Below are 20,329 nucleotides of genomic sequence, written 5' to 3' on the forward strand. Positions count from 1 at the left end.
CTACTATTCTTACGGTAGTAAATTGTTTCCAAATTCTTACACCCTCTTAAAAAATATGCAAATTTTTTCACTTTGACAAGAAACTGATATCCCTCTTACATTGATTTTGACCTTTACTTTAACAAAATATTTATAAGATTTGGGGGATTTTGCTAAAACAACAACACGACCAAATCAAATCATTCACGCAAGACAAAAGCAAACCGACTCTGTTTCACAAAAAGACTCTCTGAGAGAAAAATAGTGTCTGTTTCACTAAGCTGAGATTTGGCTTGTCTCTGAGAGATATAGAGAGAAGAGTGACACAGCATCTTGCAGATGTGTTGATCTTACATCTTCTGGCAAAGGGGCATCAAAGGCCGTCTCAAAACATTTTAGCTGAGTCTCTCGGCTTGGATCCAAACTCAGATCTGACAGAAGCAAATCGCATATTTCCTCTGCCATCTTTGAGTATGCAACTCTGCAACATTCAAAGTACTTGTTAGTTAACTATGTATATCAGTATATGTAACCAATATGCTAAAAAGTGATGGAACAGAGAATGTGTGACCCGTATCTGTCCACACAGCAAACTTGGGCTGTGTTGTCATCAGAAGCCAACTAATTAGTTTAGGAGCAATTACTATGGATGCCACCAAATTTAGAAGGATCCATCCAAAATCGCTCCGTTATGTATCATTTTCTAGGTTATGGTAATAGGTAAGAGGTCGTATCCTAGGAATGGTCTAAATCTTATACAAACAAATGCATGGAATGATGAAGGATCATACAAGTACATGCAAGTCATGAGTAGTTCTTGACGATTCAATGCTACAGTATCAGCAAGTGTTAGTGAGACATATGAAGTGCTTACCTAGCTTCAACTGGTAATCTGTCACCCCAAACAGCCAATGATTCGTTTAAACGACCGACAAAACTTCTGCACGACTCATTTGTGCTATCAAGGGGTTCCTGTGGAAGCAAAGGAGTCATGTTGTTTGATTATTCATACAAGTGTTTACACATGGAGAAAAAAAGACTCTTATGCCCATGATCATAGGACTCCAAGTTCCAGTGTTTAAAGCAATTTTGCTGAGTATTAGTGCAAGAAATGATATATTGTACAATCAGTTTGGTCAACAACAGCACAATCACAGTTTAAGCAATTTAAGAGGTAGAGGGGTTGAATCTGAAAAATAAGACTATAAGAAAACGTAGACATACCAGTTCTACCATAGTATCAGCATCTTCTTGCAGTGAACTCTTTAGTAAATAGAATGACATGTAAATCCCAGCACCCAAATCCCAGTTTTCAATCTCAGACTTGCGATCATCCATTGAAGTAGCGATTCTCCATATTTCTGAATGGTTAGCTGCATTTAATAAAGACAAAACAAATCACTCCAAACAGATCGATCCTTCCTACACTACGCAGGGATCATGTTCTAAATGAACAGTTTGATCTACAAATAAGGAAATGACGGGGCTTACCTGACAAAAACAATAAATGAGCAACTGACGTAATAAAAATGGAATGAGCTTTTTGCCAGTTTGTGCATTCAATAAAGTGGTCAAGAGCCTTTACGAAATCTCCATGGTAATTGTAATAAACTGCCTGCAACACAATAAAGTAAATCAGAAATCAGCATATTAGTATAAGATCGAAAAAGGTAACCACAAGTACCTTTAGCAGAAGTAGAAAAGAAGAGTGTTTCTATAGTGTCCTTACCAGAGCTTCGTGCATCCATTCAGAAGGGATACCCAAGTCCTTGATAAATTGCCGTTGTGATTCCACAGAACTCCAAGTTTCACAGAATTTAAACAGGATTTCCCGAATGACAATGACGTGTAGATATGGATGATCTTCACGGAAGGGTATGTGAAGAACAACGTAGATAGCCCAATGACAAAGGCCCTGAGAGAGAAGCTGTGCAACAAATCCCATATCGAGAGTGTGAAGATCATCTGAAGTGAAAGCTCCAACTGCTTCCAGAATCCCTCGGTGGTGCCAGATCATATGATAGTCAAGTGGATCATCAGTTGAAGAGAAGGCACTGAACATAGTCTTCAGGAAACCAATTTCTTCTTGTTCTTTGCTGTGCAGAAGCATAAGATAATACAAGAGGTCAGAATGCTTGTTGCTTACAAACCCATCTGCAGGTCCTTCGTCAATATATATTGGGACGGGCCACGGAGCTTTTGCCTGATCTAGCAGGAGCTGATAGCTTCTGAAGATGACAGGTAATGAACTGTCGGGAGGCAGATGATGCCACATTAACAACCCTAGGAATCTCTTCCAGTCAATTGTAAAATCTTGTAACGCATCATGGATATTACCAGCAAGCAATTCATAGAGCTTAATTCTCTCCTTCTCGATGTAATTAAAATCCAGCCCATTCCTTCTCCAAAGGTGAAGCTGCTGCAAGATATCATTGCGGTTTACAGTTGATCCACCAGCCTGGCTCAACAAACAAGCAAGTCTAACATCTCCCTTAGATATGGCAAGTTCCACAGCTGAATCAAGCTCTCGTCCAGTTAGAAGAAAGAATAAGTGCTCAAGGTAGCCAGAACCATTTAGATCACTCACATCTTCTTGTACACGGTGACTGACACTTTCTTGGAGCCAACAACTGAATTCTGCTCTTCGGATAAGCGGAAGAGCTTCTGTATCAATTTCTGCAGAATCTTCCTTCACATCCTGCATCATCTCTTCCTCATTATCAGAAGCTGCATGATTCAAACGTTCAGTACTCTGTCTCTCAGAGAAGAGAACTTTTACGAGTTCCCACACCATGACTTGGTGCATCAAAAACAGCTTCGCAGATGTGGACAACCCAGCAACTTCCAGCTGTTTCTCGATTATACCAATATAATTTCGGCAGACATCTGAAAGAGCTACACGATCAGTGACAACATTCTGAAGTTTAAGACTGAAAGAGCCAAACCTAACATCTTCTTCTACATGATCCAATTCCTTGTGGAGACTTAAGGGAGCCTCAAACGCAGAATCAATAAGTTCTTTCCGAACTTTTCCCTTTCTATCCCAAACCACTTTGTCAATTGCTATCTTTTCTTTATTGATCACAGAAGACAATACCATCTGGGAACTGGAGATACATATTGGCTTACCAGTGTGAAAAAGGACGCCATTTGGGCCCCAACCTGCTCGGAACGACCTTCCCATGAATAATGCTGCATCAACAACATTGCGGGAATAGTTATCAGTTAATGGCGTGACATGGCTGATGTCCAGCTCGAAACCTCCCGTTTTCGACTTTCTCACTGCCAGATTCTTATTTTGTTGCACCATCAGGATACTGCCTAGGGAGCTTTTATCATTACCAGGGTTGTACTCCAGCAAAGCAAGCGGAGTTTTCCGCACGACAGGTGGAGGGTCTTGATGACTATTTCTTTGAGAAATTTTCTGTGAAGGTCTTACATTTCGTTTAGTCAAGGATGTCATATTATGGGAAGTCTGCTCTCTAAAGTCCTCACTCTCGTCTACATCTTCATGAGGAAACATCAGCATTCTCATTTCTTTCATCTTTCCAGGATCAAGTCCTAGATGAGCTGGAAGAGAGTGAGAAAGCTCGAGCTCAGAAGTTTCCATTTGATCTTCTTCATCAATGTCAGCAACCTTGTTACCATCCAGTCCTACGGGATCTCCCAAACCTGGCGCATCATCCATAGCAATATCATCTGCCTCATCATCACTCAATCCAAATCTGCTGAAATGAGGAACCAAGAACTTCCATAAACCATTATCGGGATCAAATGAGATGAAAGTAGCCCCTTGTCTTTCCGTGCTCTGTTTTAATTTGTAAGCAATATGGTCAACTCGCTCTTTTCCCCAAGTTAGATTTGGTATGTTGACAATCAGAGTCACCTCAGCAGCCTTGTTAAGTCCCTCACCAACAACTGGCTTGGAGCTCTCATCATCATAAACAATTACCTCGTGCCTACGAAACTTAACTATCTGATCCAAGTCCAACCTTCTTACATCTGTGTTTCCAAGAAACTTGATATAACCGTAACCAATCCTGCCAATAGTGAAATCAGGAACCCGGCTGCAATAATCAGGATTTTTAATTTCTCGCTCAACCAGGTCGTTCATACATGGCTTCAAGAAGTAGTCAGGTGAATTCAACATAGGCAGTGAATCAATGATCTCTTTGGAATGCTCACATAAGGCAGCAATTCCATCTAAAGAGATCCTTCTTTTCTTTCGCGAGTCTAAATTTCTAGCCATACTTGAAATCTCTGTCAAAATAGAAATTTTGGAAATGAAGAACTTAGGAGAATGAATGACAAGTATTCAAAATCAGATGATAAAAGTTGAGGCACACGAAGACATGCTTAAACTAGAGTAGCTAAGGTCAGATAAAAACATAGCAGAGACGATATACGTTACACAAGAAGCTTTTAAAGGCTTACCTGGAAATGGTTGAATAGAAAGAGACGTCATGATTGACGGAAACAGAAACAAACTCCGAGAGGCAAAGAAAGCGACAATCTAGGGTTTCCTTTCTTATAATCACTGACTCTACCGCGACCTTTCCGATTTCTCTTACAAATCCATTACAGAGACGACGCTAACTAACGGCGGCGACGATGATTGGATAAAAAATTAAACCCGTCCCGATTCCCCCAAATTCCTTCTTCTTCACACTGATAGTGGTCGGAGTTAGCCGCCGCTGGGGAAAAGAGAGGGAAAGCTCTCATAATGTGTGAGATCTGCCGGTTTGGTTTAGGATTTGTTTAACCATCCGACCCGAACCGAAATCATTTCCGATTTAAAAAAGAGTCAAAATTGGGCCATAATAAGGCCCAAGTATTAGGCCCGATAATGTTTTTCCTTTTTTTTTTTTGTTTTTTTGGTATGAAATTGTTTTTCCTTTTTCTTAATAATACCAGCGTCCGATAAACGCTTCGCCGGACGTCAATGTGACGCAGAGAGACTTTATAAATACTTTGCCCCATTCTCTCCCTCTTCCGCCTAAGTTCGTTTTCCCTCCTCTTCTGCTCACCGGAAAACACTATATCTCCGACGGACCTTCCTCCCTCTAGGTTTGTTTCTTTTATTCTCTCATTCGATTTCCATTCTGATAAAGCTTGTAGAGAAGCATTACTTATGTGATTTTGTCTCTTGAATTGAACTTTTAACAGTTAATTGGACCTCGGGCTCGTGATAATGGCTACTTTCGGTGCGTCGGCTACCGCGAACATTAACCCTAACAAATCCTACGAGGTAATTCTTTTTCGTTCCTTTGGGTTTCTATGGCGGTTGATTATTTTGTTTGATTTGCTTCTCGAGGTTTTGTATTTAGGGTGTGTGTCTAATCCATGAGATCGCTTATAATCCCTTCGTGTTCTTGCATCAGACTTTCGAAATCCATCGATTAAATCTTGACTGAATCTTGCCGGTAGTGTGCTAGGGTTTTACTTTTTCTTTCTATCTAGTCACTGATTTAGAAACTTGTTAGCAGATTTGTCTAGTTACGGCTTAGTTAACTTGTTGAGAGATTTGTTTCTAGTCTATCTAATCACTAATTGCTACTGAATGAACTCTTTGGGACGGGCTTACTTTCTTGTGAAAGTATACTATTGATGGTTGCTGTGTATCTTGGGTTTATATTCTAAAGTTCGTCTTTCTATTTGTACTATAAAGTTCACAAAGGTTTGTATTTTCCTGCAGGTTACTCCATCACCCGCAGATTCTATTTCGAGCTTAAGTTTTAGCCCAAGAGCCGATATACTTGTGGCCACTTCATGGGACAATCAGGTTTTTTGTTAATTCCTTGGCTCCTTTGTTTTTCCATGCCTTAAAATCTAACTTGTTAGTCCTAAGACTCTTGTAGAACACATTTCTCAGCTCAGTTTCTCTCTTCTTTTTCATGGTTACCCACTGAATATCTGGACGTGTATATATATTGTAACATGTGAGTTTGCTTCTTCCATTGCAGGTGAGGTGTTGGGAAATATCCCGTAGTGGAGCCTCTCTAGCCAGTGCTCCCAAAGCATCCATCTCGCATGATCAGCCGGTAATATGTCATTCTTCTTCTTATCTTGCTTTTTCTTTGTTTTTTGCCTTAGAATCTGATGCATATGTCTTTTCTTGTGATGAAGGTTTTATGTTCTGCTTGGAAAGATGATGGAACCACAGTCTTTAGCGGTGGATGTGATAAGCAAGCAAAAATGTGGCCCTTGTTGTCTGGTGGTCAACCTGTGACTGTTGCTATGCACGATGCTCCTATCGCAGCTATGGCTTGGATCCCGGGAATGAATCTTCTTGCAACTGGAAGTTGGGATAAAACTTTGAAGTAAGAATAATTGTTCATTATTTCCTATGACGAAATGTAGCAAATGATAGAATGTTGATTGATTAATTAATTTGTTCCCATGTATTTAATGATGTATATTGGTTTTCCTTCCAGATATTGGGACACAAGACAGCCAAATCCTGTGCATACCCAACAGCTTCCAGATAAATGTTATACATTGTCTGTGAAGCATCCTCTGATGGTTGTCGGAACTGCAGATAGAAATCTGATAGTCTTCAACTTGCAAAATCCTCAGGTAAGAATGTTTCCTTGTTGTTCCATATTAATGAGAGTTTAAGTACTAAGAATGCTGTGAGCATCACATGGTTTTGGGAATTCATGATCAATTTAGCATCAACATTTGGATAAATTATATAATGCTCATATGCTATCTTACAAAGAATAGATGAACAGGCTTTCACCATTAGATTAACAGTTTCTCTTGTGTAAATTGTAGACTGAGTTTAAGAGAATTCAATCCCCACTGAAGTACCAGACGAGGTGTGTGACTGCCTTCCCTGATCAGCAAGGATTTTTGGTATGTCTTCTTCTTATATATATGTTCTGTTGTGTTTTGGTTAAGTCAGTGATATAGGAATTAGCTTGTTTGTTAGATGCTTACATTTAGGTTAAACATTGCAGTGTTTTTATTTGCAATCTCAAGAAGATGATATAGGTCATTCTAGCAAATAATAGCGTAATTTTATATTGGAGTTTGTTTTGCCAGTCACATCTCCAGATCCTATCTAGATCACAAATGTGTTGAATATGAAAAATTAACCAGATCCAATGATCTCTATATTCTATAGGTTGGTTCAATTGAGGGACGGGTTGGTGTCCATCATCTGGATGATTCTCAACAGAGCAAAAACTTCACATTCAAATGCCACAGAGATGGAAATGAGATATATTCTGTCAACTCTCTGAATTTCCACCCGGTAAGCTCTATAGTTATTACTATTATGTAACCTTAAGCCTTCAGCACAATGGTAAGCGATGAATTTGATTGTCTGAATTGTGAATTTAAGGTACATGGCACTTTTGCAACTGCTGGCTCAGATGGTGCTTTCAATTTCTGGGACAAAGATAGTAAACAAAGACTCAAGGTATTTTCCTCTTGCATATCTTTTTCATTGTTTTTTTTTTTTATTGTTTTTTTTTTAGCTAAGTAATTATCTAACAGTTTTGTTTTTTGTTCACCCACGAATTTCACAGGCCATGTCGAGGTGCAATCAGCCTATTCCTTGCAGCTCGTTCAACCACGATGGATCGATATATGCATATGCGGTATGATATAAATCTTATTTGGTGGTTTCACTTTATTTATGCATGCTCATGTAATATCTGCAAAATCGAGATGGTCTTGGACTCTGAAACCATCATCGTCTTGCAAAACCTTGAGAGGATATATAGAGTAAATGAATGCTTTCTAACATGTATTATTATACAGGCTTGCTATGACTGGAGCAAAGGTGCAGAAAATCACAACCCGGCGACTGCAAAAAGCAGCATTTTCTTGCACCTGCCACAGGTGTGTGCGTCACTAACAATAGTAATATCATCATGTTTCCAAAACATTAGTGTCTGCATCTAACGGATGGAATTGTTTTAAAATGAATTGCAGGAAAACGAGGTTAAGGCCAAGCCAAGAGTTGGAGCAACCGGCAGAAAATGAGAGTTGCTTAGTCTGATTTCATCGCTAGTGATTTTTTTTTTTTTTTGCTTCTTGATTTCGTTGGACTTTCTTGTCTACTTAGTTAATTACAATTTTGAATATAAAGTCTTGTCTAAAGTAATATCCTCCAATATTTCTCCTTGGGCTCAATTTGGAACCATCTTGTGTCATACTCATACCTCTTCCGTATGAGTATTACACCTAGCTAGTGGGACATCTTATTCCATAAGTGAAGTTTATTTATTTTAATAACTCTAATTAATAAAATAAACCAAGAAATATTTATCTAAACCAAGAAATGTTTATCTGAAAGATTTAATATATAATTAAAACGACTAATGTTATCTGAGAAAATTTGACTAAATATGGTTATTAATTTTGTTTGGGTGATAATAAATATGGTTATTAGTTAGTTTAGTGAAGAAAGAGAGAGATGACGTGGCAGTAGATTAGTGGAAGCAGGAGAAGAAAGCGGGAATGAGCGAAGGACCTGGACTTTGTCCCATAGCCAAAAACTCGCATCCTCTTCCTCTCCCTCTTCACCTATATAAACACTTGAACTTCGACTCCAATTTTCCTTCAATTTTATATAAAAAAATAATTTGTTTTCGTTTTTCTGTTTCTGTTTTTCTCCCTTTTGTTCTTCTGTTTCGTTAAAATAACAACAGAAAAGAAAAAAAGATCGAGAGAAAATTTCACTTTGAAAAAAGAAAAATACTGCAGAGAGATACTTTGGAAAAATTTTGTCAACAAAGAAAGAAAGAAAGAAAGAGTGAAAAAAGAAAACCCCTGTTTCTGAAACCAAGATGGCGGGGAATAAAGATTCTAGCTGGGACGATATCAAAAACGAAGGCATCGATCTCGTAAGTATCCTCCAGTCCAGTGTACGATTTCCATTAATATATATATTCAAGTCTTTCACTTTCAATTCGCTTATTTTTGGTTTTCAAAAAACAGGAGAAAATACCGATAGAGGAGGTGCTTACGCAGCTCAGATGTACACGGGAAGGACTGACCAGCGACGAAGGCCAAACTCGGCTCGAAATCTTCGGTCCTAACAAGCTCGAAGAGAAAAAGGCATACATCTTAAACCCATTTCACTTTTTTTCTGTTTCTTCACCCCCAAGAAACTCCATCTAAAACCAATTTTAAATATAATCACACAGGAAAGCAAGGTTTTGAAGTTCTTAGGGTTTATGTGGAACCCTCTCTCATGGGTCATGGAGTTGGCTGCTATTATGGCTATCGCCTTGGCCAACGGAGGAGTACATCACCTAACCTAACTAACTTCCTCTCTTTCTTTTGCACTAACCCGGATCCATCTTTCTCACTTTACACATTTCTACACTCTGCAGGGAAGGCCACCGGATTGGCAAGATTTCGTGGGTATCACGGTTCTTCTAATCATCAACTCTACCATAAGCTTCATTGAAGAAAACAATGCTGGAAATGCCGCAGCCGCTTTGATGGCCGGTCTAGCACCCAAAACCAAGGTAAGTTATACAATAGTTAATTAGCTCAATGTACAAGCAAAAATGTGGATGATTAATGACTAATAATAAATCACTTTCAAAAGCTTCTGAGAGATGGGAAGTGGAGCGAGCAAGAGGCAGCTATGTTGGTGCCGGGAGACATTATCAGTATCAAGTTGGGTGACATTATTCCAGCAGATGGTCGTCTCTTGGATGGTGATCCTCTCAAGGTTGATCAATCTGCTCTCACTGGTGAGTCTTTACCAGTAACCAAGAACCCGGGCCAAGAAGTTTACTCAGGCTCCACCTGCAAACAAGGAGAGATAGAAGCTGTTGTGATCGCCACCGGTGTTCACACTTTCTTCGGCAAAGCTGCTCATCTTGTAGACAGCACAAACCAAGAAGGCCATTTCCAGAAAGTGTTGACTGCGATTGGTAACTTCTGCATTTGCTCGATCGCTATAGGTATGATCATCGAGATCGTTGTGATGTATCCTATTCAGCACCGTGCGTATAGAGACGGAATCGACAATCTTCTCGTGCTTCTCATCGGAGGAATCCCGATTGCAATGCCGACTGTTTTGTCTGTCACCATGGCTATTGGATCTCACCGTCTCTCCCAACAAGGAGCTATCACAAAAAGAATGACAGCAATTGAAGAAATGGCTGGAATGGATGTTTTGTGCAGTGACAAGACTGGAACTCTTACGCTAAACAAGCTTACTGTTGACAAGAGCATGGTTGAGGTTTTTGTCAAAGACTTGGACAAGGATCAGCTTCTTGTGAATGCAGCAAGAGCCTCTAGAGTTGAAAATCAAGATGCTATTGATGCTTGCATTGTAGGAATGCTTGGAGATCCCAGAGAAGCAAGAGAAGGCATCACTGAAGTTCATTTCTTTCCTTTTAACCCTGTGGATAAGCGCACTGCTATCACTTACATCGATGCTAATGGAAACTGGCACCGTGTCAGCAAAGGCGCGCCAGAGCAAGTAATAAATTCATTTTCTTCATTTCCTTCTTCTCTCAAGATTTTTTAAGTTCTTTCCCACTGATTGATCTCTGTGATTTTTAGATCATTGAGCTCTGTAACCTTCGGGAGGATGCAAGTAAGAGAGCTCATGACATCATTGACAAGTTTGCTGACAGAGGACTCCGTTCCCTTGCTGTTGGCAGACAGGTAAAAGATTTAGTTCCAATCCCAAAACTTTGGATTCATGTGTGTTCTTTCTCTTAAAATGCTCTTTTACCTATTTTGAATTTCAGACTGTGTCTGAGAAAGACAAGAACAGCCCTGGAGAGCCATGGCAGTTTCTTGGTCTGTTACCTCTCTTTGATCCTCCAAGACATGACAGTGCAGAGACAATCAGGCGTGCCCTTGACCTTGGAGTTAATGTCAAGATGATCACTGGTGACCAGCTCGCCATTGGTAAGGAAACTGGTCGTAGGCTCGGTATGGGCACAAACATGTATCCATCTTCTGCTCTACTTGGACAGGATAAGGATGAATCTATAGCTAGCCTTCCTGTTGATGAACTCATCGAGAAGGCTGATGGATTCGCCGGTGTCTTCCCTGGTAAAACAATCAAATCTAATGAAACATTTTCTCTTAGTTGATTCATTTATTCACCAATTAATAAATCTGTTTAATCTGTCTAATTAGAACACAAGTATGAGATTGTGAAGAGGCTCCAGGAGATGAAGCACATTTGTGGCATGACTGGTGATGGAGTAAACGATGCCCCGGCTCTCAAGAGAGCTGACATTGGAATAGCTGTTGCTGATGCGACTGATGCAGCAAGAAGTGCATCAGACATTGTCCTAACCGAGCCAGGGCTCAGTGTCATAGTTAGTGCTGTCCTAACGAGCAGAGCCATCTTTCAGAGAATGAAGAACTACACTATCTATGCAGTTTCAATCACAATCCGTATAGTGATGGGCTTTATGCTTCTTGCACTCATATGGAAGTTTGACTTCTCACCATTCATGGTCTTGATCGTGGCGATCCTGAATGATGGTACTATCATGACGATATCAAAGGACAGAGTAAAGCCTTCTCCACTTCCTGATTCATGGAAACTCAAAGAGATATTTGCCACCGGTGTCGTTCTTGGCACTTACCTAGCAGTCATGACTGTAGTTTTCTTCTGGGCTGCGGAGAGCACTGATTTCTTCTCTGTAAGAGAATTCTATCTTACTTAATTCACTAGCTCGAGTAAGTGTCTTTGTTGATCTTCAGTTTGCTCCTGGTGCAGGCAAAGTTTGGAGTGAGATCTATCAGCGGTAATCCGCACGAGCTAACAGCAGCTGTTTACCTCCAAGTTAGTATCGTGAGCCAAGCGCTTATCTTTGTAACAAGGTCGCGAAGCTGGTCATATGTTGAACGTCCTGGCCTCTGGTTGATCTTTGCCTTTTTCATAGCTCAGCTGGTGAGTTAACAATAGTGTTACATAAGTTAATATGGAATAAGAAGCCTCAATATACTGACAATGTTCTTGTTTTCATTCCAAGATTGCTACTTTGATTGCGGTATACGCAAACTGGAATTTTGCAAGAATCAGAGGTATTGGGTGGGGATGGGCAGGAGTTATCTGGCTCTATAGTATAGTCTTCTACATCCCATTGGATCTCCTCAAGTTCATCATCCGATATTCACTGAGTGGAAGAGCTTGGGATAATGTCATTGAGAACAAGGTTTGCTTTTGAGACCGATAATGAGAACAAGAACACGGTGTACCTTTTTTCTCGAAACTGGTTTCTAACTTTGTTCCTTTAATGGTCAGACCGCTTTCACGTCAAAGAAAGACTATGGAAAGGGAGAGAGAGAAGCACAATGGGCACATGCTCAACGGACACTTCACGGATTGCAGCCAGCTCAGACCTCAGATATGTTCAACGACAAGAGCACTTACAGAGAACTTTCAGAGATAGCAGATCAAGCCAAGAGACGAGCTGAAGTTGCAAGGCAACGCTCAAGTAACTGATTATTCCATACCATTACGTTGCTCAGAATATGGCCTTACAACATTCTTGTCTTGTAAATTTCAGGTTAAGGGAACGTCATACCTTGAAAGGTCACGTAGAATCAGTAGTGAAGCAGAAGGGACTAGACATTGAGGCTATCCAGCAACACTATACCCTGTGATTTCAGAAACAAGTGTTTCTCAGTTTAGTTTTAGAACCACAAGAGTATTGAATAAATAACCACCTTCATAATTAGAGAATGCTGCAAAAAGGAAATTTGTTTCTTTTGTTAGCAGTGGATGTGGCTTCTTCTTTTTTGTTTGAGATATTCTTGTTTTTGCCTTTTTTACAAGAGTAATAAGATCTTACAATTACTTAGAATTCTTAAGTATCCACCATTGAGTTTCTTCTAGTCTCTGTCTGCAAAAGAGAAAATGCATCAAAAAGGAAAAATAAGAAAGGTCAAATCTTAATTGCAAATGACAATAATCAGACTCAGTGAATTGAAATGCTCTCCCTCAGCCTAACCAGACAAAGTCTCCAAAGTCTGAGTCTCACAACCAAGACTTGAGCTCTATATACATCAATAATTAACTGAAAAAATACATATCACTTTTTCAATCCAGTGTCTAATAAACATAAAAGATAAAGGACTCCTTACTAAGTTAGAGAAATTATAATCATTAACCATTTACCCACAGCACATTCTGATACAGATCAAAACTGTTACAACCCAAAGAGCTATAATGAATCATCAGAAGTATAAATGGATTTACTAAACTCTCCAGTTACTTCCTCTTGACTAAATGATATGCGGCTTTGTCTTCTGGTTTGGCCTTCACATGCTCAAGATACCAAAGCGCTCCTTCCGCTGCATGCTCCGCAGCAGCTTTCTTGTTGCGTCTGGGATCCCCAAAACACTCCAAAACAGTTTTCCCTGAAGACTCTATAATCTCAACCACAACTTTGTATGTAAATCTGAACCAAAAAAACATAAAGAAAAACCAAGTTCATGCAAAAAAAAGGTTGCGATTCAAAAAATAAAAGCAAGTGCAGGTAAGAACTTACAATCTCAAATGGCAAGGTCCATCGACTTTGCAGCATTCATAAACCGGAGGTCTCCAACGCTTGGAAGCACATATTTCGTGTAAAACCGATTTTGCTGACCCTCTCTTAGATTCATCACCTGGAACACAAATTTCAGAACAAAATGACCAAAAAATCTACTATACCAAAATTGCAATCTCTGTTGGTTTCCTAACAACTTTACATCATCGATTGGATGATGGATGACTCCATATTTTTTTGAAAAAGTGCATGCACCTTTAGAATTGGGTTTGGTGGTGGTGTCTTCTTCTGGTTTAGGAACAAGTTTATTCTCTTGTGTAATGCTTCTTGTGCTGTTAGGATCAATCTGAATGTTAGAGACGGAAGAAATAGCATTGTCTTCTTCTTCGTCATTATTATTATCTTGCCCCATTGGTTTCTAACAATTGAAAGAAGCAAAGCAAAGATTCATTTATTATTGCATCCGACATAAGCAGCAAAGTTGAGATATAGCCAAATCAGGAGGAGGAAGATGAGAGAAGAATCATCTACAAATAGAAAACGCAGAGATTGTTCTGTTTCAAAACCCAAATGATCAAATTTTGTTACCAGAGAGGGGATAGAAGATGGATCGAGAGGAGGAATATCTTTGAGAGTGATGATGATCGATCTTGATGGTTTTTTGCTTATCCGCTTCGTTTCCTGATCCATCTCTCATACTACTACTATTCCAATTCCTTCAGTTTCGAGATATCTTTGGAAAACGAGTATATTGAATGTAAGAAATTTCGTCGATCATCGACAAATACAACGGATAAGGTTCATTCCCCACAACAACTCTGTTTAAAAAGTCAACGCTTCTGCTATATTTTTTTTTTTTAATTAAAAACTTTACTTACCAAAGTCTTACTTAACTCCTGTCTCGGTAACCACACTTTTCGTGCCAATACAGAAACAGGTTGCAGATTCAATGTGTGTGTGGCCAACAATGTGACGCTTTTTTCTTTGTCAACTTTACCAACCAAAACTCTGAACTTGTCTTGCTTCCATTTAAGCAAAACTTGATTAAACAAAGAACAATCAATTCTCTAAAGAACCAACAAAAGAGAAAAATTCACATACACATGCACATTGATATGAAAAGATAAAAAGGGAAAGATAATTTATAAAATCCGCAATGATCCGCCGAGTTCTACTGGTAAAAGAGGGATGAGTGAGTGCAAGACATCGGTTATTAGTGGTCTGTAACTTGGCTCCGGCTGTACACACAACACCGCTACCGCAGCTACCTGTCCGGGGAAAATAAAACACAAGAGGAGTTCAAAGAATGAATCTTTTTCTTTCTGTATTTGGCTTATGTGTTTTAGTAAAATCTTCTGTGTGAACAAATATGAGATTTTGTTGAAGCTTTTACCTGATATAGATGCTTCAAATCCATGGTTCCTTTGATTGCAGGATCCAAGATGTTTGGAAGACTAGCTCTATCACTCAGCTTAGGTACAGCCTGATCAACAAAGACCAACAAAGATCACAAGTCAAGAGGATTTCCTGCTAAATGAAAGCGACTTTCTCGTGAAAGTTTCTGATTTGTATGTACCCAAGTAACAATGGATTCTGGTTCAGAAGACGGTTTCTCCCCTGATTTCTTCCCGAGGAGAAGTTCGAGGAGGATCACTCCAAACGAGTAGACATCATTCTTGTCTGTAACTTTCCCTGAAAGATGAATAGAGAGTGAGGAAAATTTGAGCATCTCGTTTGGCATATGTCAAGATCGAAACCCGAGAAGGTACACTTCTTACCATCAAGAAGATGCTCAGAAGCTTTGTGTATCAGGTTTTTATTCTGCGTAGTCAACACCGTGGCAAACCCAAAATCTGATATCTATAGAGAAGCAAATGTGGCAACAGATCCTTAAGACTCATATTGTATGGAGAATACAATAAGTCTTAAACAGAACTCTACATTATATCCTTTTCTCTTTTACCTTTGCATTGAAATCAGAGTCTAGAAGTATGCTAGATGATTTCAAATCTCTGTGAACTACAGGAGGATGGCAATGCTCGTGAAGATACTCTAATCCTCTATATAAAAGCAAAAACTTTGTAAGCATACAAAATGTTCTTGGAGATCACATGAAACTACAAAATGTTTGAAAGTATAATCGATGAATGGACTTTACCTTGCTATATCAACTGCTATCTTCATCCTGAGCTGCCAAGTTAAACCTGAACCTTGACTAGGCCCTTAGAGCATCAAAAAGCAAAAAAAATCAAAATCAGATGACAAAAGATGGAACAAAAGATGCCTAAACATGGATCATATCCTCTTACCATGTAACTGACTCTCCAAAGATCCATTCTGCATCATCTCATACACAATACAACTCGTCTGGCGATATACGCAAAACCCCAATAAGGAAATTATGTTCTGATGCCTGATCTTAGCCAACCAATCTACCTCAGTCTGCATAAGAAAATCAACAAGAGAAAGACAAAAACCGAGTTATGGTTTATCGAATGAGATGGTTCAATTCTTTAAAATCTCAATCTGATCAAACCTCAAACTGTTTTTCAATGTCTGTCTCCCCACCACCATCAAGTCTCTTCACAGTGACAGAGGACTTTTCATCAAGACAAGCTCTGTAAAGGCATCCACGACCACCTCGGCTCAACACATTACTATCACTAAACTTGTTTGTTGCAGATTCCAGCAATTGAAATTCATACACAGGGATGGTTCCTTTCCTCACAGAATCAATCTTGTGTACAATCGGTTTCGTGGTGACACTCTTCACCGAATCTTCAGATGACCAAAAAAACCAAAAAATAAGCCACAGCAAACAAAACCAAGAAATTACAAAAATGTAAAGATATAAGAGAGAGAATTGAATACCGGAATTTCGTTTGATCCCGGTGAAGCTGTTCTTCATATTTCTGTACCTCCATAGCAAGAGATACAAAAGGAACATGACTGTAACACAGAGCAGTGATGATGAGACTATAAGAGCAATTAGAATCTTCTTGTTCAAGTCCTGGCGAAGCACCACTTTAACAATGGGAGGTCCTGAGAAAGTAAAATTAAAAAGGTCAACTTTTTCTTATTATCAGTGTCAGATAAAATCAAATTTGATTCAGCTGTAGAAATTTATTTGCTTAATTATCGGAAAGTTTTCAGTTCTATTTCGGAAACAGTATCGATTCAACTAAATTCAATTCCTTTAAGCAACTAGCAGCAAACCCATTTAGACAATTTCAAGAACTAGTAAGAAGCAATCACTCAAATCAGTAACCAAATTTTGATATTTGCTTCTAGGGCAACTAATTTTGAAAAGGGGGAAACAAATGAGTAAGTACCTGGGGATTGAGCTCCCATTCGTGGAGAAGCCTGAGAAATGGGGATTTCGTGGGAAACGTAGACAACGGAAGATTCTTCTGATTGAGTAACAACAAGAGCAGTGGAGAAGAAGAAGAAGAAGAAGAAACCAAGAACCCAAATGGGTAGCAAATGACCAAGGAGACACATATTTAGTTTTGTCTGGTATCACAAAAACATGCAGAGAAAAGACAAAAACAGAGAGATAAAGAAAGAGTAGGAAACTATGAAGCTGCTCCGTGTTCTTGTTCTTGGTCTATCTAATTCTTTTATGGAAATGGTGGGAATCTAGAGATTATCTTTGTCTGGGGGAGGAGATGGAGACAAGAGACACTGTTGCAGTTGGGAAACAGAGAGAAGGACAAAGGTCTTTTGGTGTTTGGTCTTCATGTGGCAGTTATGAAAAGGTGGAAAAAAAAGGCTAATAAAGCAGCAAAGAGTGCCTAAACCCCCAGACGTGGTGATAAGACGTGGATTTGTGGAGAGAGTGAAAGTGTGTAGTTTAGCAAAACAGTTTCTTTATCTTTTCATTTTGATTTACCATCCCAATGTAAGAGATGGTGATGCTGTGTGTATTATACTGTAGGGGTTATACTAGTAATTGACAAAAATAACATTAAACCTTTTATACGTAAAAGAAATTGTTATTTTTTAATCAGATTAATGTAATTTGTTGATAAATGAACTGATTGTGATGAGACAAAAGAATATTGAGAATGGATTGTGTAATCTCTCGATAGAATTGTTTGCATCGAGGCACAGTAATCCAAATGATTCGATTGGGTCACTGCCCAAATTCAATTCATGCGGATTTAGTGAACAAAACGACAAGTCATGGTTTGATAGAGTGAATCCAAGGAAATATGTTTTTTTTTTTTTTTTTAATTACAGAAAGCTCCAAAAGTTTGAGCAATATTCATGTGAACTTTCAATGTCTGTCCTCTTCAACTTTAATTACCGACACAAGTGGTCACTGACTAGTCATAGCTGTGTTACAGTTGAAAAACACTAGACTTATTGGGCCTTACAATAATAATGCCTTATTCTGTGGGACTGGGCCAGAACAAGCCCATTTTCGAATTTTAAATTGGATTTGAGGTTAAAAGCCAGCGAAGTAGATGGATGATGATACACTGTTGTTAGTTTGAGCTATCTTCATCGTATCTGGAGAGAATCAACAAATCGATGGATTTACCTGAAGAATGTTGGGAATTGATCTGCAAAGCTATCGATGAAGATGATTATCGATTCCTGGAATCTGTTTCACTCGTATCAACCTTGTTCCTCTCAATCACCAATCGCGTTCGCTCTACTTTCGTCGTCACCGATCGAACTCTTCCTTTTCTCAATCGTCATCTCCTTCGATTCCGGAGCTTGAAGCGAATCAGGTTCTCTGATTTCAATCAGGATCTCAATTCGATTCTTCTTCAGGTTTCGCGTTCCGGTTTGGATTTCGAATCGGTAGATGTGTCGCAAAAGCGGTATTTTCCAGATTTTGAGAAATCGGGGATGATGACGAAGAATGTCAAGGAATTGAAATGTTATGGAGTTGGGGGTTTTCGAGATAGCGATCTGGTTTCGATCGGAGTGAATTTTCCGTTCCTAGAGAAGCTGGACATAGGCTATCCTAACTCTATTCCGAGTCGAGTCTCTGATTTTGGGGTTATCGAGCTTTCGTCGAATCTCAAGGGTTTGTTGAAGATTAACATTTCTGGTAATAGTTTCATCACAGATAAATCTTTGATTGCTCTCTCGCAGAATTGTCTTCTCTTGAGAGAGATAATCTTCCGTGACTGTGATTTCATTTCGTCGGATTGCATCAAATTCGTTCTGCGCAATTCGCGGAACTTGGAGTCTCTAGCCATCAACGGAATCGGATTGAGGCCGAGGGAGTCTTTATCAAGCGATGCTTTCTTGTTTGCTCGTTGTTTGACTGAGCTTGATCTTTCGGATTCATTTCTATCCGATGAGTTGCTTTGTTTGATTGCTGATGCCAAGTTACCTCTAAAGAAGCTTCTTCTCTCGGATTGCCATGGTTTTACTTTTGATGGGATCTTGTATCTGCTGGCTAAGTACCAAACACTAGTTCACTTGAACCTTAAAGGAGCAAATTTCCTCTCTGATGAGATGGTTATGGAATTAGGGATGTTCTTTCGGAGTTTAATCTTTTTGAACCTTAGTTTCTGTTCCAAGCTAACTGGTCTAGCATTCTTTAGTATCATTGAAAGATGTGTTTCCCTGAGGTGCGTGATAATGGTAGGGACGAACTTTGGAGTCGAAGAATATTCCAAGGAACTGGATATCAAGTCAGGGATCAAGTTTTTGTACTTTTCTAGAAACCACAATTTGCGCGATGAGTGTCTCGAGAAGATATCACGGCATTGCCCTTTTTTAGAAAGTCTTGACGTGGCTCAGTGTCCTGGCATCACGAGAGATGGGATTCTTGAAGTTTCGAGGAATTGTGGTGAGCTAAGATCTTTGGATATCAGCAGATGTACGGGCGTAAGGAGTCTTGGTGTAGTAGACTTTGAGCTTCCAAAGTTGGAGTCTTTGCGAGCATGTGGAACTTGGATCGATGACGAAGCCTTGGATATGATCAGCAAAAGATGCAGAGGGTTGTTGCATCTTGATCTGCAAGGATGCTTGAATGTGAGTTCAAGAGGGGTGAAGGAAGTTGTGCAGAGCTGCATACGTTTAAGAGAGATAAACCTTAAGTATTGTGAAGCTGATAATAAAATGTTCACTTGGATGGTTTTTGCGAATCCATCTCTTAGGAAAATCGTACCGCCATGTGGTTTTTCTCCAACTAAAAAACTCGAGAACTTCTTGCTGCGTCATGGATGTGTAATCTCCCAGGATTCTTCTGAGTTGCTTTCTATAGCATACCGTGCCAATGGAAGAGATGATGACACATTGACTAGACTGATTATTTGAGCTGAGAAAGTCAGGTACTTTTGTGAAGAAAAAGGAATCTGCATACTGATTAGAATGGAGAAACAGGGTTTAACCTTTGTTTGGGTTTATATTTTTCACTTTCCATTTAATAAAATTGTCCAGCCAAAGCCCTAAGGCAGGCTTGCGTTGATTTGTTTTCAAATGTTCAGCCATCTTCTTATTCAATGATAGAAGGAAACTGATATAGTAAAAGGATGGTGATAAATCAATGACACGTGGATGGTGGAGATGGAAGATTAAAAGCAACGGTCAAGATCTTTTATAGATTAAGAACAGAAGAATGAGGTTAATAAGAAGATGAAGACGCTTTACTCATTCATTATGCGAAAATTCTGAAATTGTAATCTTCTTCTTCTTCATTTGTTCTCTCTTAATTCTGAGAATTCTCTTGGTTATCTCCTCATTGTAGCTTGAGCTGTTTCTTCTTCTATGCTCTAGTGATTTGAGAAGTGAATCCTCGTTTTATGAACGTTGATTCAATCTATCTTTTGATTTCATTTGTGAGATTGGTGAAGTTTTCTGTATCAAAGGTACCAGCACTAGATTGC

At 39.2% G+C, this 20,329-nt stretch overlaps 6 protein-coding genes across 7 annotated transcripts; 3 read left to right on the forward strand and 3 right to left on the reverse strand.

The window, feature by feature from the left end:
* Positions 1-15: 15 nt before the first annotated feature.
* On the reverse strand, positions 16-4,776 carry LOC9323880 (nuclear pore complex protein NUP96). The gene is made up of 6 exons (XM_002889233.2): positions 4,414-4,776; positions 1,709-4,239; positions 1,471-1,594; positions 1,204-1,352; positions 854-951; positions 16-460 (listed from the first exon to the last, which is right to left on the reverse strand). The coding sequence occupies exons 1-6, from the start codon at positions 4,442-4,444 to the stop codon at positions 256-258; spliced, it is 3,138 nt and encodes a 1,045-aa protein (XP_002889279.1). The 5' UTR covers positions 4,445-4,776; the 3' UTR covers positions 16-255.
* LOC9325343 (protein RAE1) lies at positions 4,767-8,107 on the forward strand. The gene is made up of 12 exons (XM_021035209.1): positions 4,767-5,046; positions 5,146-5,227; positions 5,675-5,761; positions 5,943-6,020; positions 6,106-6,299; positions 6,414-6,555; positions 6,757-6,837; positions 7,109-7,237; positions 7,328-7,405; positions 7,515-7,586; positions 7,750-7,830; positions 7,924-8,107. Exons 2-12 carry the CDS (start codon positions 5,171-5,173, stop codon positions 7,972-7,974), a joined length of 1,050 nt encoding a protein of 349 aa, XP_020890868.1. The 5' UTR covers positions 4,767-5,046; positions 5,146-5,170; the 3' UTR covers positions 7,975-8,107.
* A 448-nt stretch (positions 8,108-8,555) lies between these two features.
* On the forward strand, positions 8,556-12,788 carry LOC110230925 (ATPase 9, plasma membrane-type). 2 transcript variants are annotated; one of them, XM_021035207.1, is made up of 12 exons: positions 8,556-8,837; positions 8,932-9,051; positions 9,141-9,239; positions 9,330-9,467; positions 9,551-10,435; positions 10,519-10,623; positions 10,710-11,019; positions 11,107-11,621; positions 11,699-11,872; positions 11,955-12,137; positions 12,227-12,419; positions 12,492-12,788. In XM_021035207.1, the coding sequence occupies exons 1-12, from the start codon at positions 8,781-8,783 to the stop codon at positions 12,494-12,496; spliced, it is 2,784 nt and encodes a 927-aa protein (XP_020890866.1). In that variant the 5' UTR covers positions 8,556-8,780; the 3' UTR covers positions 12,497-12,788. The 2 variants fall into 2 exon arrangements, with proteins under 2 accessions (XP_020890866.1, XP_020890865.1); XM_021035206.1 differs by having other exon boundaries at positions 12,227-12,408.
* Positions 12,789-12,953: 165 nt separating this feature from the next.
* On the reverse strand, positions 12,954-14,300 carry LOC9323881 (ribonuclease 3-like protein 1). Its single transcript, XM_002889234.2, has 4 exons — positions 14,064-14,300; positions 13,731-13,893; positions 13,476-13,593; positions 12,954-13,385 (listed from the first exon to the last, which is right to left on the reverse strand). The coding sequence occupies exons 1-4, from the start codon at positions 14,163-14,165 to the stop codon at positions 13,196-13,198; spliced, it is 573 nt and encodes a 190-aa protein (XP_002889280.1). The 5' UTR covers positions 14,166-14,300; the 3' UTR covers positions 12,954-13,195.
* Positions 14,301-14,479: 179 nt separating this feature from the next.
* On the reverse strand, positions 14,480-17,390 carry LOC9325344 (probable receptor-like protein kinase At1g80640). The gene is made up of 10 exons (XM_021035208.1): positions 16,808-17,390; positions 16,347-16,517; positions 16,012-16,253; positions 15,785-15,917; positions 15,634-15,697; positions 15,439-15,535; positions 15,254-15,335; positions 15,052-15,167; positions 14,869-14,958; positions 14,480-14,743 (listed from the first exon to the last, which is right to left on the reverse strand). The coding sequence occupies exons 1-10, from the start codon at positions 16,974-16,976 to the stop codon at positions 14,618-14,620; spliced, it is 1,290 nt and encodes a 429-aa protein (XP_020890867.1). The 5' UTR covers positions 16,977-17,390; the 3' UTR covers positions 14,480-14,617.
* A 572-nt stretch (positions 17,391-17,962) lies between these two features.
* Positions 17,963-19,946, forward strand: LOC9325345 (F-box/LRR-repeat protein 2). Its single transcript, XM_021036002.1, has one exon. The coding sequence runs from the start codon at positions 18,012-18,014 to the stop codon at positions 19,758-19,760; it is 1,749 nt and encodes a 582-aa protein (XP_020891661.1). The 5' UTR covers positions 17,963-18,011; the 3' UTR covers positions 19,761-19,946.
* The last annotated feature ends 383 nt before the right edge of the window (positions 19,947-20,329 follow it).

This window comes from Arabidopsis lyrata (genome assembly GCF_000004255.2).
Source record: "Arabidopsis lyrata subsp. lyrata unplaced genomic scaffold ARALYscaffold_2, whole genome shotgun sequence".
Taxonomy (NCBI): Eukaryota; Viridiplantae; Streptophyta; class Magnoliopsida; order Brassicales; family Brassicaceae; genus Arabidopsis; species Arabidopsis lyrata.

What these genes read in the sequence shown, in the direction of transcription:
- LOC9323880 (XM_002889233.2), bottom strand. Translation starts at nt 4,444, where the DNA reads ATGACGTCTCTTTCTATTCAACCATTTCCAG. An exon ending in TTCTATTCAACCATTTCCAG is followed by an intron (nt 4,240 to 4,413) that starts GTAAGCCTTTAA and finishes CTATTTTGACAG; the next exon opens with AGATTTCAAGTATGGCTAGA. An exon ending in CTGATACTATGGTAGAACTG is followed by an intron (nt 952 to 1,203) that starts GTATGTCTACGT and finishes TTGCTTCCACAG; the next exon opens with GAACCCCTTGATAGCACAAA.
- LOC9325344 (XM_021035208.1), bottom strand. Translation starts at nt 16,976, where the DNA reads ATGTGTCTCCTTGGTCATTTGCTACCCATTTGGGTTCTTGGTTTCTTC. An exon ending in ACTCTGATTTCAATGCAAAG is followed by an intron (nt 15,336 to 15,438) that starts GTAAAAGAGAAA and finishes GCTTCTCTATAG; the next exon opens with ATATCAGATTTTGGGTTTGC. An exon ending in ATTTGAAGCATCTATATCAG is followed by an intron (nt 14,744 to 14,868) that starts GTAAAAGCTTCA and finishes TTCCCCGGACAG; the next exon opens with GTAGCTGCGGTAGCGGTGTT.
- LOC9325343 (XM_021035209.1), top strand. Translation starts at nt 5,171, where the DNA reads ATGGCTACTTTCGGTGCGTCGGCTACCGCGAACATTAACCCTAACAAA. An exon ending in ACCCTAACAAATCCTACGAG is followed by an intron (nt 5,228 to 5,674) that starts GTAATTCTTTTT and finishes ATTTTCCTGCAG; the next exon opens with GTTACTCCATCACCCGCAGA. An exon ending in TTTTCTTGCACCTGCCACAG is followed by an intron (nt 7,831 to 7,923) that starts GTGTGTGCGTCA and finishes AATGAATTGCAG; the next exon opens with GAAAACGAGGTTAAGGCCAA.
- LOC9325345 (XM_021036002.1), top strand. Translation starts at nt 18,012, where the DNA reads ATGGATTTACCTGAAGAATGTTGGGAATTGATCTGCAAAGCTATCGAT.
- LOC9323881 (XM_002889234.2), bottom strand. Translation starts at nt 14,165, where the DNA reads ATGGATCAGGAAACGAAGCGGATAAGCAAAAAACCATCAAGATCGATC. An exon ending in CACCAAACCCAATTCTAAAG is followed by an intron (nt 13,594 to 13,730) that starts GTGCATGCACTT and finishes TTTGTGTTCCAG; the next exon opens with GTGATGAATCTAAGAGAGGG. An exon ending in GGACCTTGCCATTTGAGATT is followed by an intron (nt 13,386 to 13,475) that starts GTAAGTTCTTAC and finishes TTTTTGGTTCAG; the next exon opens with ATTTACATACAAAGTTGTGG.
- LOC110230925 (XM_021035206.1), top strand. Translation starts at nt 8,781, where the DNA reads ATGGCGGGGAATAAAGATTCTAGCTGGGACGATATCAAAAACGAAGGC. An exon ending in AAAACGAAGGCATCGATCTC is followed by an intron (nt 8,838 to 8,931) that starts GTAAGTATCCTC and finishes TTCAAAAAACAG; the next exon opens with GAGAAAATACCGATAGAGGA. An exon ending in CCTTTTTCATAGCTCAGCTG is followed by an intron (nt 11,873 to 11,954) that starts GTGAGTTAACAA and finishes TTTCATTCCAAG; the next exon opens with ATTGCTACTTTGATTGCGGT.